This window comes from Carex rostrata, chromosome 9 (assembly GCF_964058835.1).
Source record: "Carex rostrata chromosome 9, lpCarRost1.2, whole genome shotgun sequence".
NCBI classification, from domain to species: domain Eukaryota; kingdom Viridiplantae; phylum Streptophyta; class Magnoliopsida; order Poales; family Cyperaceae; genus Carex; species Carex rostrata.
The window spans coordinates 3,045,419-3,062,500 of record NC_135926.1 but is presented as its reverse complement, the minus strand read 5'-3'; the positions used below and the strand labels follow the sequence as shown (position 1 = coordinate 3,062,500).

At 33.8% G+C, this 17,082-nt stretch overlaps 1 protein-coding gene across 6 annotated transcripts; it reads left to right on the top strand.

Annotated features, from left to right (window-relative positions):
- The first annotated feature begins 7,887 nt into the window (after positions 1-7,887).
- LOC144559726 (2-aminoethanethiol dioxygenase, putative (DUF1637)) lies at positions 7,888-12,048 on the top strand. Of its 6 annotated transcripts, none has more exons than XM_078308835.1 (7): positions 7,888-8,072; positions 8,947-9,107; positions 9,458-9,620; positions 9,973-10,173; positions 10,795-10,913; positions 11,252-11,314; positions 11,537-12,048. In XM_078308835.1, the coding sequence occupies exons 1-7, from the start codon at positions 7,958-7,960 to the stop codon at positions 11,573-11,575; spliced, it is 861 nt and encodes a 286-aa protein (XP_078164961.1). In that variant the 5' UTR covers positions 7,888-7,957; the 3' UTR covers positions 11,576-12,048. The 6 variants fall into 6 exon arrangements, 4 of the variants coding, with proteins under 4 accessions (XP_078164961.1, XP_078164962.1, XP_078164963.1 ...); XM_078308836.1 differs by having other exon boundaries at positions 7,889-8,072; positions 11,556-12,048; XR_013513217.1 differs by having other exon boundaries at positions 7,890-8,072; positions 11,249-11,314; positions 11,556-12,048.
- The last annotated feature ends 5,034 nt before the right edge of the window (positions 12,049-17,082 follow it).

Genomic DNA, 17,082 nt, shown 5'->3' with positions numbered 1-17,082 from the left:
ATTTAGAAGATAATATATTAACACTTAAAAGGAAGATATTAATACTTTGATGTGTAACTTGTTATAATTATCCATTTTCAAGTTCTCCAATCATCTCTGCGTTAGCCTTTCTTTAACAAAAATATTTGATCTCATACATATAAATACTTTCAATAGTTAGATATTAATACTTTTAGTGTCATATGAAAAAAATACTTGCAAGTATAGGTATAAATACTTGTATGGCGAGGTATAAATACTTGTGCGATGACGAGTCTGAAGCTACGTCATTATTGATCTCATTTGAAAGAAAAAATTGCGTAGGTGTTAATAATTTAGAAAAAAATAAAATTGTGAAGATTTTGCGGTCCCTACAGGAAGTTATATTTTGCATTTAATTTTCAGTGGTCCCCTCGTGGGTACAGTACTGTGGGTACTATTATCTTCGCGCTACAGTACCCGCACAATAAATAATTATTCATTTCATAGCTATAAATACTTCCGTACTTAGGTATAAATAATTCTGTGCATAGGTATTAATACTTAAGGAAAACAAATCGAATTGTAGAGTTTTTACAATCCCCACAAAAAAATATTTTTTCACATTTAATTTTCGGTAGCAGTGCTGGCCCTGGCCCAGGGCACCCAGGGTGATGGCACTGGGCCCCAAATTCCAAAAGGGCCCCCCAAAAAAAATTATATGTGTTAAAATTGCAAAAAAAAATTATATGTATTAAATTAGCAAAGCAACTTCATGGACAGTCGACAGGAATTAAGAAATCTACCAATTCTTCAATAGTGAAAGAGAAAAGAAATCTACCAAATAAGAAATTCCATTCACGGACAGCCAATAGAAATTAAGAAAATTACCATTTGTTCGTTGGAAGAAATTTCCTCATTTTGAAAACCTACCAATTCTTCAACCGTGACAGTCGACTCTAAAAAATTAAAAATCTAGTTCCGCCATTTCTTCTCTGTAAATCAATAAACAAGTAAACGAGAGAAGAAAGAAATTAATAAATCTTGCTCTTCTCACGAGCAGCGGCAGCGACACAGCGCGGCAACGATTGAAATGGGTGAGGCAAGGCGGTGGACAGCGACCTCTGGATTGGACTGCCTCTGCCTCATTACCTAGGTTTTATTGTTCTATTACTTTGATTTATTTTTTAATTTAAAACAATATTTCCTAGAAAATAAGCATCAGGTAGCAAAAAAAAGAAATAGAAAAAGAGAGGGAGAAGAAAAACTAAAACATCAAAAATGTTATATTCAAAAACTTTGGAAAAAAAAAACTAAACCACAAAATAAGTCTTTGGAAAACTAAGTTGAAAGTGAGGTGCATGAAGAAACAAGAAATGTATATGAAAACCAAAATGAGGTAAATCAAGAAACAACAAATGTGTCTGAAAATGAAAATGAGGTAAATCAAGAAATAACAAATGTGCTTGAAAATGAGACTAGTGAAAATAGTGAAGAAATTAATCATTTGTCTGAGTGCTTAGATTCTTCTTTATCGATAAATATATATGATCCTAGAGTGTGGGAGATTTAGATTCAAAACTGAGAGAGTTGCTTGTTGAGAATGGTCATATTATAAATTCTAATATTAATTTTCCTAAGGATAATTACAATAGGGGGTTCTTCACGTATTATTTTGATCAAAAATTAAGAAATGGAGAACTTATTGATAGGAAATGATTGATTTACTCAAAAGATTTAAATAAAGTGTTTTGTTTTTGTAAAGTTGTGAGACATGTTCGTTCTAAAAGTCAAATAACAACTATTTCATTTATTTTCTCTCGTCCCGGACCCCGAAATCTTCAGGACCAACACTGTTTGGTGGTCCCCACTGCGGGTACAGTGCGGATACTGTTATTAGCTTCCTTATTTGAAACAGGAGTTAAAATTATCACACATGAATAGTTATTATTCTTTCAAATTTGAATTAGTGCAATGTTGTTTGATAAAATGTTATTTGGACTAGTGAAAAGCTAGATTGTAGAATAATTTATAATGATGATGATGATGGTAGCAGTAATTAGTAAATAATCAAAAGTAGAGTTAAAATGCTACATGTTTTTCATATCTTAATTGTGCCTCACATTTACGTGTAATTTAATCTACTTTAATTATAATTCCAAATTAGACCGATACACAAAGGTTGGCTCTTAATTTGATACTCAGAGCAACATTTGGATAATGATAATGATCATGATCACCATCTTTTGTCTTATGTCTCACATTTTTATATTTGTTTTCAAAATTCAAACAGTTAATTCAAACTGCTCAACACGTTCTTCATATTAAAATGTACTTGGAGATCAAATTACCTTTTTTGAAACTTTTTATTACTTTTAGATATAAAATCACTGTTTTGGATGATACTTATTAAAAAAAGTATTTTTTTTTTGCCAAATATATATATAATTTGGTCTACAAGCACATTTTAATATGACAATTGTATAGAGTTGTTTGCATTGACAGTTTGGACTTTGGACTTTAAAAAATTTAGTAGATAAAAACTCTAATAAACTAATATGTCTATATATTTCACGATTAATCCAAATTAAATAAGATATTTAATTGAGGTACCCTTTTTTTTGCTGAAATTTATATAAATTTTGATATAATTGGGTCAGGTGAATAAATTAATTTCACTTTTCATTTTTCAATTTTCAATTTTTGAGAAAAATAAATAAATTCCAGACTAATGTACTTGATTTAATTAGACTTTGGAATATTTTTCTAACTTATATCTTTTTACTTTTTTTTTTTTTTTTTCTGAGTTAGGGGTTTATAGAATTATAATCAAACCCAGAGGCGGAGGGACTAAGAGGAAATGGGGTCAATTGACCTCCATTTTTTTTTTGTATTTTTTGTATTTAGATATAATTTTCTATATAATTTAGAGTGAAATGGCTTGATATTATAAAATTGATCCCTATTCTCCATAGAAAAATTGTATATAATTGACTCCCATATATATTTGACTCTCATAATTCGAAAATTTGACTCCACCTTATCAAACCAGAATTAATACACTGGGTTCAACCAAAACTCATTCTTTTAATTATAAAGGTGATCCGACACCAAATCAATGATGATTGAGCGCCACATATCACATCATGCATAAAATGTTTACTAAAAAAAACATCATGCATAAAATGTACCACGTCAGCATTAAGACCCATCCAAAGAGCCCTAAAAGTTTAAATAATAACTGACGCGTAGCCCTGCTAATGAGCGGTAACTCGCTCAAAACTTGGTCTGGTCCATTTATTCTTTCATTAAAATCCGACTCGACTCGGCGGGGTCCATTAGATTATTTAGGCTCAGCCCGAACTTGACTCAGTCCATTGGACTCTTTAGGCTCGGCCCGAACTCCGTTAAAATCCAAAACTCGGCTCAAACTCAATTAATTGTAATATATTTCAAAGGCATGTACTAAATTAGCTTGCTCTACTAGTTCGGTAACATAATTATTTTAAAATTTGACCAAAAAGATACTCCATTTGATTAACTGATGTTGATGTTTGTGCTTGCTGTCCCTATGCCCAATAAATTTCTGAGCAAAATGTCTCTTGTAAAAAAAAAAAAAAAAAAAAAAAATATATATATATATATATATATATATATATAGAGGTAGGCTAATATACAATCGATTGTTCCTGAGGTTCCGTACAACCAAGTCATTTTCTTATTTTTAAAGTCAAAATGATCGATCCAAACCGTTCATCTTGTTCTCCATATTAATATGTGCTTGGAGACCAAATTTTACATTTTTCTGATTTTTTTATTATTTATTAAGCCACTTTGAAAATCGCTGATCCAACGGTGGCTTAACAAAACAGTAAAACCAGAAGTTACCGTTGGATTAACGATTTTCAAAGTGGCTTAATAAATAGTAAAAAAATTCAGAAAAATGTAAAATTTGGTATCTAAGCACATATTAATAAGTAGAACAAGATGAACGGTTTGGATCGATCATTTGGACTTTAAAAATCGGAAAATGACTTGGTTGTACGGAACCTCAGGAACAATCGATTGTATATTAGCCTACCTATATATATATATAGGAATATGCTAGCATGCTATGCATAGCATAGAGCCCCTCCATGCAACGCCTTGGATTTTGACTTTTCAAAATCCTAACGGTCGATCCGAACCGTTCATCTTGTTCTCCATATTAATATGTGTTTGGGGACCAAATTTTACATTTTTTGGAATTTGTTTACTATTTCTTTAGATTTATTGAAAATCGCTGTTTTCAGCAAATCTGGACCATAAAAAAACAGTGATTTTCAATAAATCTAAAGAAATAGTAAAAAAAATTCAAAAAATGTAAAATTTGGTCCCCAAACACATATTAATATGGAGAACAAGATGAACGGTTCGGATCGACCGTTAGGATTTTGAAAAGTCAAAATCCAAGGCGTTGCATGGAGGGGCTCTATGCTATGCATAGCATGCTAGCATATTCATATATGAGTAAAGCTAGCGTGTGACATGCTCACCAAGAAAGTTTGGTGAGCATAACTCCAAAAGTATATCGGATCGATGTCAAATGTCAAATCCAAACCGTTGAAATCCATGTACTTCATGAGTGATGAATATACATGCAAAATTTTGAAAGTTTCGAGTTTATTTGCTACACGGTCAAGTGGTCAAAGAAATAATAAAAATTGAATATATAAAATAACTTATAATAAAATGTTCATTTCTTTGACCACTTGACCGTGTAGCAAATAAACTCGAAACATTCAAAATTTTGCATATATATGCATCACTCATGAAGTACATGGATTTCAACGGTTTGGATTTGGCATTTGACGTCGATCCGATATACTTTTGAGTTATGCTCACCAAACTTTCTTGGTGAGCATGTCACACGCTAGCTTTACTCTTCATATATATATATATATATATATGAGATGGGCTACGGTGAGTTGTGAAGTAAAACGCGTTTCTACTTCACGCCGTATTTTTATTTTGAAACTCCAAACGATCGATCCGAACCGTTAGATGTTTAATCCATATTGAAATGTGCATGGAGACCAAATTTTACATTTTTTGGAATTTTTTTACTATTTATTAAGCATTTTTTAAAATTGCTGTTTTGCTGTGAACAGTGAAAAACAGTAAAATTTTCTAGACCATCAGATCAGCGACTTTCAAAATTGCTTAATAAATAGTAAAAAAATTCCAAAAAATGTAAAATTTGGTCTCCAAGTATATTTCAATATGGAGAACATGTTGAGCGGTTCGGATCGACATTTTGAACTTTAAAATTGCAAAATATGAGCGTGAAGTAAAATAGTCGCTTTACTTCGCAACTAACTGTAGCCCAACTCTATATATATATATATATATAGAGTAAGGCTTGGGTGCTATGGATAACATAGAGGGCTACGGTGCTACGGCTCAATATTCGAGTTTTTAAAATCCTAACTGTCGATCCGAACTGTTTATCTTGTTCTTCATATTAATATGTGTTTGGAGACCAAATTTTACATTTTTTAGAAATTTTTTACTATTTTTTTAGCTAGGTAGAAAATCACTTGATCTAAAAAATTCTGCACCATTCAGATATTTGATTTTCTACCTATATAAAAAAATAGTAAAAAATTTCTAAAAAATGTAAAATTTGGTCTCCAAACACATATTAATATGGAGAACAAGATGAATGGTTCGGATCGACCGTTAGAATTTTGAAAACTCAAATATTGAGCCGTAGCACCGTAGCACTCTATGCTATCCATAGCACCCAAGCCTTACTATATATATATATATATAGAGAGAGAGAGAGAGATGGGCTATGGTGCATTGCAATGCATGGAGGGGTTTGTGCATTGGACCATAAATCTAAAATCCAAAATCCAAATGGCCGATCCAAACCGTTCATCTTGTTCTCCATATTAATATGTGCTTGGAGACCAAATTTTACATTTTTCTGAATTTTTTTACTATTTATTAAGTATTTTACAAAATTGTTGATCCAACGGTGGCTTCTGATTTTACTGTTTTGTTAAGCCACGGTTGGATCAACAATTGTTGATCTCAACTCAAAAAAGCTCGCGGCTTGCCTCTAGCTCGCTCGGTAGTGGACCGAGCTGTTAACGAGCCAGCTCGGCTCAGGCTCAGGCCAAAATAAACGAGCTGAGCCAGGGGTCAGCTCGGACCGGGCCAGCTCGGCTCGTTAAGCTACAGTGAATTTAGGGTTTAGTCCCATATAATTTCAAGTCCAGTCCCATTTTTAAATCCGCAATTATGCAAAATTGATGTATTTTCGGTTTGGGAAGAAAGGATATGACTTTAGTTGCTTGAAGATGTGCCTGCTGGACAATTTCTTAAATTTTTTGAATGAGATTTCTTATTTTTTATTTTTGAATTTGTATAATAACAGCCCAATAAAGTTCAAAGAGCCAGCTCGTCAGCTCGCGAGCTAGCTCGGGCTGGCTTGTTACAAGCTGAGCCAAAGATTTTGGCTCGGGCTCGCTCGGTCCAGGTTCGGGCCAAAATAAACGAGCTGAGCTAAGGCCCAGCTCGGCCCGAGCTAGCTCGTTTACAGCCCTAGACGGACAGAATTCTAATTTCTTCAATAACTCAAATTTTGAGTTACCGAAAACAGAATTCAGACCGTCCGATCCTTAGAGCATCTCCAACGGGGATTGTTTTCGGATTGCTTATTCCGACGTGTCAATTGTTATTTCAATTGCTGGAATGTACGGCGCTTTCTAAATAAGCAAATTTGCTTATAAAGCAAAGGCTTCTTATGGACACAGTGGCAAAATAAAACAAAATGATTGGCTGTCAAAAAACAATATTTTTCTTTTCAATGTCTCTCTTCTCCAAACTTCCATACCCAACACAAGAATAAAAGAAAAAACTTTTTCTTTAATTTTTCTCAAAATCTATTCGTTTCCGGTCGTTTCTCGAAGTCTTGGTTGATTTTGCCTTTTCATTCGGTGCATTTTAAGATCTCAATTGTTGGGGGTTTTTTTTTTCTCCGATGAGAGTTTCTCCGAGCAACAATGGTGAGGGTTGAAATCCCGTTTGAGCCTTGTTTGAACACCTTCTCTCCAATATTTCTTCTTCCCTATGCAGACCTCTCCATAAAGTCGTGGAGTTTGACTTTGATGAGAAGTGCAAGGAGGCATTTGACCATGGTCATAGATGGCAAATCAATCTTTTGTAACTTAGCGGGTTGCCAATCCCACCTATTTATATTTGTTTGCATCATAGATGGAGTTGTTTGTTAAAGGATTTTATTTATCCACAATTATTCTATTCATGCCTTGCCTTTAAAAGGAGAGCATGCATTATTACTAAACCTAAAATAGATAAACTGGATCCAGTCTCATATCGCATCTTAAAATTGAGATTTAAAATGGTACTAGAGGAGAAGAGGAGAATAGCGAGAGAAGAGGAAAGAGGAGAGCGCAAGAGCAAGATAATAGCAAGAGAAGATGAGACAGAGGAGAGCAACGGAGAGAACAGGAAAATGATAAATTGAATTTACGAAGAAGAAGAGAAAGGGGGCGTTTTTTTTTAATTTTTCACTGATGTGGCATTAATTGCAATCTATTATTAATTGTTGGGATGGAGTGTTTAGCAATTATGAATCTCTTTAATTGCTAAAGGTAACGACGTGACTGTTTAGCAATTAACTTTAATTGCTCCATTGGAGATGCTCTTATTGTCTTTTTGTTTTTTGTTTTTTGTTTTTTGTTTTTTTTTGAGAAAAAAAACCCGTAGGGCCGTAGCCCGTAGGTAATCCGATCCTTACTGTCACGACAGGCCTGGCCGTGATTGGCCCGAATTATGATCTGACGGACAAAATCCTAAACCCAAGATCTGATTTCATGCTGAGGATTTGGACTCGGATACAGTTCCCCCATCACAAAACTGTGGTCTACTGGTCTGTGGGACCTGTATAATCCTCTTCCTCTCCATCCGACTCTCTTCCTCTATCCCTCTGATGGCGAAAGGGTCGTCCGTACAAACATTGTACGAGCTATGCAAAAGGACTTTTCTACCCTCAGAGGCTTCACCTCCCTCCTCCCATGCCATTCAAAAACTCTCCTCTCTCATGGGTAAGTAATATATAGCACTTTTTCTTTCTTTTGCTAAATTCCCTTTTGCCTTGTGTACCAGTCCACTGAAACTCTGATTATTTTAGACATGCAAAAAATTGACAAAGATAGGCACCTTTTTCCGCTTCTTGCTTTCCTTGAAAAAATTTCCCCCATTTTCTGAGGGGTTAGAACTGTTCCTTGTACCTAGCACAAGTGGAAAGCTGCAATTTCAAGGAATGAGGATCCATTGACAAATTGTTTTTACTCTTTGTGAGAGAAAATATATTATATGAAATTTGAGTTTTGGTGGGTCGGGTTTTAAAGCCAAAATTAAATGCTGAGGCTTTTCCACTTAAAAGGTGCTATTCATTGACCAATAGGAGCTATGTTGCCTTTGTGCTTTGTATATTAAACAAAACAACCACCTTAAATTTCTACCCATACTACATAGCCTGAAATACTCCTAGATAAAAAAGGCAGAATTAGTTTAGTTAAACACAAACTATATCCTGACTTGATTATCCCGTTCTAAATGGCTTTCTTGATTAATTGGAAGTATAAATATTCAAATTGGAAGTGTTAAAGAAAGAAGAGATAGGTGTGGAACTGGAAGATTACGAAAATTCAATCTAGATGCCAAAATAACACTTATTTATATACAAGGGTTTAATCCTGACATGATTCATGTTGACACTTGATGTGTATGAGCAATACTTCAATTAAGGCGTGAACTGTTAAAACTTCATTATGTGCCTTTCTACAATTGCATAACTTAATCAAGATCAAGGTAATTTTTCAAGTACCTTGAAACCTAATTTCTAGAGATTAATACATGCTGGTTCATGTATTCAGCCTTTTTATTATCTTTTTCTTATTAGTGCATGCTTTTCAGATACAATCACGCCAGCCGAGGTTGGTTTGAAAGCAGAGGCCTTAGAAGATGAGAGGGGTCATGGTTTCTTCAGGTCGACTTTCTCCAACTATTCGTCACGTACAGCTGGATGGGCCCAGCCAATTACTTACTTTCACATCTATGAGTGTGATAGTTTTACAGTGAGTTGGCATTTTATGTTTAATATGTTTTAACTGAATGGTTGAAGGAAAAAAAAAAGGAGAGATCAATTCTAAATTTGAAACTTTGTTTATAGTTTTTGCACAAAGTTCATTCAATTGAGATTCAATGTAGCCTAAATGTTAAAATTGAGGCCTATTTAGTTTGTCAAAACGAATTGATCCATAACTAATTCAACTGTGCATTGACTAACCCGGAATGGCACAACTACTACTCAATTTAGCCTCAATTTCATTCATCCAAAACAGCACTAGTGCACTAGCAGTTGTTCATTTGTAACATTTACCATCTTTGTATAATCAACTAAAGAATTAAATGTCATTTTATACAGATAGGAATATTCTGTTTGCCTACCTCGTCAGTTATACCTCTTCATGATCATCCTGGTATGACAGTGCTGAGCAAAATATTGTATGGTTCCTTGCATGTAAAGTCATATGACTGGGTGGAGCCTCCCTACCTGGCACACAACACCGAGCCTTTCAGCGGTCCGAGTATGTTCTTGAGCATTTATTGTGAACCAATTGCAGTAATACATGTCTAATTTGGCGATGTACCAATTCGATGCTTGATCCATTTTCATGATTGGTAATTTGTACCAAATGCTTTTTACAGTAGATTTATACTTAGGGCCTTTTCCCTTAGTTGAGATTTTGTCGTGTGTAATGCCTGAATGATATGGCATTCAGGTTCTGTCCTGGTATTACCAAAATGCTCCGGACAGACATTGATCTTGTACCATTGCTGAGAGACACTGGAGTTGATCGAGTTGGTACCAATATACTTGAGTCTACAATGTGAATGTTCATAGGGTTTTTAATTATTTTACTCTTTTCACCTGAGCAGTGAAATTGGCAAAACTACAAACTGATGCTGTGCTAATGGCACCTTGTCAGACCAGAATTTTGTACCCCAGGACTGGAGGCAACTTGCACTGCTTCACAGCTGTTACACCTTGTGCAGTCCTAGACGTGCTAGCCCCGCCTTATGATGAAGCTGCCGGTCGCAGCTGCACTTACTATCGAGACTTCCCTTTTTCTAGCTTCCGTTAGTCCACTCCCTTTGTGTTGGAAAAAACAAAATATTAACTTTTGCAGGAATTTTTAGTTTGTGCCCATGTCAAAAATCAAAATATCCTGTGGAGCCTTGCAGAGTGAAAATCTTGTGTATGCCCAGGAACATAGGGAATATACATCATAAATTCATAATGTTGTGTACAGAATTACAGATAAGAAATGTGAGAAAAGGAACCTATTTATGTAGAAGAAAATGTACAATGGCTTTGGCATCTCTAGAAGGATATATTAATGCATTGTGGTAGGGAGTGTTTTGTATTTTTTTTTTGTTCCACATGAGATCATATGCTATGCTTTGAAATCTGGCTAGGGAAACTTTTTAACTGTTTATCCATCCAAATGCTGTCAACCATATTGCCCGAAGGAAATAATCCACAAAAAGAAATCACAGCTGTGAGGTCTTGTTTGTAAATATCTACAAAAATGGTTGTTGCTAGGTGCAAATACGAGAACCATTGGTCTAAATTGCTATAAGACAAAATATTTGCACAGAATTGGCTTTATTTGTATTGCTATATACTGAGATCAGAGCACAGTATAACCAAATGTAATAATAATTCTTTGTTACTTTATTTTAACTTAATTTCGACAGAAGGGTACGAGAATTTAGAAATTGAGGAGAGAGAAGAAGAATATGCATGGCTCGAAGCAATAGATCAACCCGACAATCTCTACATGCGATCTGGCATATATACGGGTCCTCCAGTACAGGCATGTTTCTCGTCCAGTTCTCATGCAGTGTAGAGATTCAAATCAGAAAGAACTTTAGATTTTGGTACCAATATAAAATGGTTATCATTTGGGTTTCTGTCAAGTACTGACATACTTGGGATAGCTCTAGGGGCCTCCAGATGTAAACTAAAAATGATATTAAAGAAGTGAACAAAAATTATGTCAAGTACTGACAATAATTGGGATCTGCTTATTTGTTCTAGGAAAGTGGTAGGATTGATTAGTTCTTTAGATTAACTGGTAAGTATGTTCACATATATTATGTTTGGTCTTAAAAACAAACTGAATGAAATATTTTCTTACTTTGGGGTTAGTAGTTTTTACTCCACTCCTTGACGAATCTTCTATGGTGGATTGGTGGGTCTAGAAGGGCGCTGAAGGTGAGAAAAAAACTAACCCAAACATAAGAAAATATTGTTTGGGTTGTTTTCAACACCTAAACACAATATTTGTGTTCTTAACCGTTAATCTAAAAAGCTAAATCGATCTTACCCCTTCACTAAATCAAATTAGCTGAGTAGCCATGAATATAATATCTGAATGCTTAATGACCTTATTCTACCAACCATAGTTTTCATGTATTATTGAAGTTCAATTAACAGGAAACGATCTGCTTTCCAGGAAAATGTAATATAGTTTAAACCATTGACGAAGGCATGTTAGTTTGAAAGTACAAAACAAGGAAGAACCAAGTAGTTGGTTATGTTGGGCGCTGACCATGGTATGGGATGTATCAGACTATTAGCTTATTGTAAATTTTAGAAATTACACTTTTATTTATTTATTTTGTATTGGTACTTATTTTTCTTTATATCAGAATTTTCTGGTTAATATTTTGCTTGCAATATTCTATATGTTGGCATGCCAAAGTTGGTCTGTGAACAACTCGGTGCATTCCTAATTTGGGCTGACCATGGTATGGGATGTATCAGACTATTAGCTTATTGTAAATTTTAGAAATTACTCTATTATTTATTTATTTTGTATTGGTACTTATTTTTCTTATATCAGAATTTTCTGGTTAATATTTTGCTTGCAATATTCTATATGTTAGCATGCCAAAGTTGGTCTGTGAACAACTCGGTACATTCCTATATTAGTTTGATTTATTAAAGAACATTTTACTAAGTATCTGCTTTAGAGCGTTCTGTAGATTCTGATGGACTCAAAATTCATTTAGTTTGTAGGTTTTCCCTTTCGTTTTTCAAATTCCAACACCCCACCCCCACAAATAGGGTTGTTCATCTGTTCAGTCTGGTCCAAACCGAATTAAAATAGGCAAACCAAAGTTATTATTCATTTTTCAAAAATCAAACCAGACTGAACCGAAATATAATCAAATCCGAATAAGAATTGAACCGACCAAACTAAATTAAATTTCGGTTTGTTTGGTTGAGCTGAAAAAAAGAAGTAAATTTTGGTTTGTTCGATTGAACCGAAATAGGATATTAATCATAAATATATATATAGAGATGGGCTATGGTGCATTGCAATGCATGGAGCGGTTTGTGCATTGGACCATAAATCTAAAATTCAAAATCCAAATGGCTGATCCAAACCGTTCATCTTGTTCTCCATATTAATATGTGCTTGGAGACCAAATTTTACATTTTTCGGAATTTGTTTACTATTTATTAAGTATTTTACAAAATTGTTGATCCAACGGTGGCTTAACAAAACAGTAAAATCAGCAGCCACCGTTGGATCAACAATTTTGTAAAATACTTAATAAATAGTAAACAAATTCAGAAAAATGTAAAATTTGGTCTCCAAGCACATATTAATATGGAGAACAAGATGAACGGTTTGGATCAGCCATTTGGATTTTGAATTTTAGATTTATGGTCCAATGCACAAACCGCTCCATGCATTGCAATGCACCATAGCCCATCTCTCTCTCTCTCTCTCTCTCTCTCTATATATATATAGATGAGCTACGCTATTCCATGGAGTAAAACGTGTTGGTGCTCCATGACACTATATTTTTATTTTAAAAATCCAAACGACCGATCCGAATCGCTCAACATGATCTCCATATTGAAATGTGCTTGGAGATCAAATTTTACATTTTTTGAAATTTTTTTACTATTTATTAAGCAATTTTGAAAATCGCTGATCCAATAGTCTAGAAATTTTTACTGTTTACAGCAATTAAGCAATTTTCAAAATTGCTTAATAAATAGTAAAAAATTTCAAAAAATGTAAAATTTGGTCTCCAAGCATATTTTAATATGGAGATCACATCTAACGGTTCGGATCGGTCGTTTGGACTTTCAAAATGAAAATAGAGCGTGGAGTACAAACACGTTTTATTCCATGGAGTAGCGTAGCTCATCTCTCTCTCTCTCTCTCTCTCTATATATATATATATATATATATAGCTGTCTAATTTGCTACCGGCAGCACTTCGGCGAAGTGCTTACGGGATTATATTAGTGTATTTAATATTCAAACAACAAATCCAAACCATTAGATGTTCAATCTATATTAAAATCTGCTTGGAGACCAAATTTTACATTTTTTGAATTTTTTTTACTATTTATTAAGCTGGTTTGAAAACCACTATTTTTATTAAATTTCTAAAGCATTGAAAACAACGATTTTCAAACCAGCTTAATAAATAGTACAAAAATTTCAAAAAAATGTAAAATTTGGTCTTCAAGCAGATTTTAATATAGATTGAACATTTAACGGTTTGGATTTATTGTTTGAACATCAAATACTAAAATATGACCCTGTAAGCACCTCGGTCGAAGTGTTACCGGTAGCAATTTAGCCATACACTATATATATATAGAGAGAGAGAGAGAGAGAGTGACTAATGTGCATTCGTATGCATATGGCCCGATATGCATACGGTCCAAATTTGAAATTTCAAAATCCAAAATGTCAATCCAAACCGTTCATCTTGTTCTCCATATTAATATGTGCTTGGAGACCAAATTTTTCATTTTTCTGAATTTCTTTACTATTTATTAAGTCACTTTGAAAATTATTGATCCAATGGTGGCTTAACAATACAGTAAAATCAGCAGCCACCGTTGGATTAGCAATTTTCAAAGTGACTTAATAAATAGTAAAAAAATTCAAAAAAAATGTAAAATTTGGTCTCCAAGCACATATTAATATGGAGAACAAGATGAACGGTTTGGATTTTGAAATTTCAAATTTGGACTGTATGCACATTGGACCATAGGCATACGAATGCACATTAGTCACTCTCTCTCTCTCTCTATATATATATAGTGTATGGCTAAATTGCTACCGATAACACTTCGACCGAGGTGCTTACGAGGTCATATTTTAGTATTTGATGTTGAAACAACAAATCCAAACCGTTAGATGTTCAATCTATATTAAAATCTACTTGGAGACCAAATTTTACATTTTTTTGGAATTTTTGTACTATTTATTAAGCTGGTTTGAAAACCGTTGTTTTAATGCTTCAGAAATTTAATAAAAAATAGTGGTTTTCAAACCAGCTTAATAAATAGTAAAAAAATTCCAAAAAATATAAAATTTGGTCTCCAAGCATATTTTAATATAGATTGAACATCTAATGGTTTGAATTTGTTGTTTGAACATCAAATACGCTAATATGACCTCGTAAGCACTTTGCCGAAGTGCTGCTAGCAGCAAATTAGCCAGTCCCTATATATATATATATATATATATTTTATTTTTTAAAAGGCGAATTATAAAATTTTGTTTAGTTCAGTTTAACCGGTTTTAAATCGGACCAAGCAATATATATTTTTGTTGTAATTTTGATTTTTTTTTTAAAATATTTGATTCCGACAGAGATGAGTTTAAAAATTTCTAAACCAAATCGAACTATTAAACCGGTTTTAAAAATGAACCGAATTGATCTATTTAATCAGAAAAACTGAATCATTTAAACCGAACTATCTTGGTTCTGTTTAAAACCGATTAAACCGGACCTAATGAACACCCCTACCCACAATTCGATCCCCTAATGCTCTGGCACAAAATAATTGCTTGGTCCCCTAATTCTGATGGGAGCCAGAATTCAACCATGTTCCAAAATAATTGCTTTGCATCAGTACTAGTTCTCTTACATTGGACTTGCGAGTAAACCAGCTAATACATACCATTGCTCAGGATTTTAGACCTCTGTGCTTTTCTATTATATGTCAGTACCTAAGCGTACCAGTCTGTAACTATCATAAAGAGTTCCAGTACTTGTGCTTGTGAATACCAGTCTTTTTTTTTTCCGGACCTATGGTTTGTGTCCTGTTAATTATTTCTTTAATTTTTAAACAATAGACATGCTAGTCTTCCCTTGTGCTTAGGGGTGAGTAAAATTGCTCATAACCCGCTTATTAAAAACTCGTTTAAACTCACTCATTTACTTAATGAGCGAGCATGAGCATGCCTCAACTTGCTTATTAAGAATTTGCCACATCTAATTCCTGCCACATTCAATTTCAAATAAATTTTTGCAGTGTTAAATTTTTGTAACATTAAATCAATGAACTAAATTTATGCAACATTAAATCATTCTTACGGCTTTGCCTCATTAAATCTCTATGTCATATTTATACATTTATATTTTTGTAAAGTCGGCAGAACAAAGTTGATACTACTGTGGAAAATATAATATGTTGATTCTATTTTGCTAATTTTTGTTGGATTTTTATTATATTTTATTTAAATGAATTATAACAATTTGTTAAATTTTGGTACTCATAACTCGTGAGCCGCTTATAACTGGTTAATAACTCGCTTAAACTCGCTCATTTACTTAATGAGCCGAGCATGAGCATACCCTAACTCGCTCATGCTCGCTTATTAATCACCCCTACTTGTGCTGCTGTCTGTAGGTGTGAATATATATTTTTCTATAATGCTTGAACAGTTGAACTAGATTAAGAACTGGGCACCTTTATCTGACTATGCACATGAACTGGTAAATCGGGATTGCTATATAGTCAAATAAAGAGTGTGACATTTATGACCATCTCTCTCTCACACATGCATAATCATTAAATACCTATATCACCATCAGTAGTATTAATTGGTATTACAACTTATCTGGTTCTAACGATATCAGTCAAGATTTAAATATCCGTCAAAGCATAGGAATTATTGCTGGAGGTAAATTGGGAATTTCTTGCCAGAAATGAGGAAGAAGGGTCTACGAGGTATTTCTCATTATTTCTTATTTTCCAAATCTGCAATGTATGAGATTTGGCTCCCATCGGTTGGTAGCAAATGCAAGAAAATATGAATCAAATTTCTATCGTGCACACTAACATGCAAGAAAGGTTCATTGTATTAACATGTAAAAGAAAATGGCTCAAACCTACGGGCCTTTTCCTCAAAAAAGAAAAGAAAATGGCTCTGCTGGATAATAGGCAAGGCCGAAATTAAGGAATTGTCGATTTTCATTGATTTTTCTCTTTTACATTTTCATTGTTATTTCTCAAGTACTGCTTCTGGTTTGTGCCTGTGTGCATGATTTACATGCTAATTACGCAATCAATTAAATCTCCTAAACGCCTCTTGGTTTGTTATCACAAGGCATGAGATATGTTTGGATGCACTCTAGAATAGTTAGAATAGCTACTATTTGAGAATAGTGATTTTTGGAAGAGTGTGAGAATAGTGTTGATGTGGTGCTATTTGGAATAGCGAAAATGTTGTTTGGATTGAACATTTATAATAGTGATGGAGGAATTGAACATTTGAGAGAACACCAATTGCTATTCCGACTTTTTATAAGAATAGCATAACAACGCTATTCTCACTGTTCCGAATAGCAATTGAGTATGTTTGAATGGATCAAAACAGCGTTATTCTCACTATTCTTAGTACATCCAAAAACTGAACCCCATTTGGGCTAAGACAAGGTAAACACTCCTATCACATATTGTTCATTACAGGTCATTAAAAAGGAGGATATATATACCCTGGAATTATATTTAGTGATAGCTTTACCAGGAAAATAATACGAGCGGTACTTACTTGCATTTGATTGGTCAGACTTAAAATAGATCCTAATCGTACATCCGTTTCGTTGTTATGAACTACAGTTGGTGCATGGTGATCACGTGATTCTGATCTGAGTTTGAATAAGCTATGTACCGAGTTAGAGATGCCAATTAATTTTGAGTACAATTTGGAA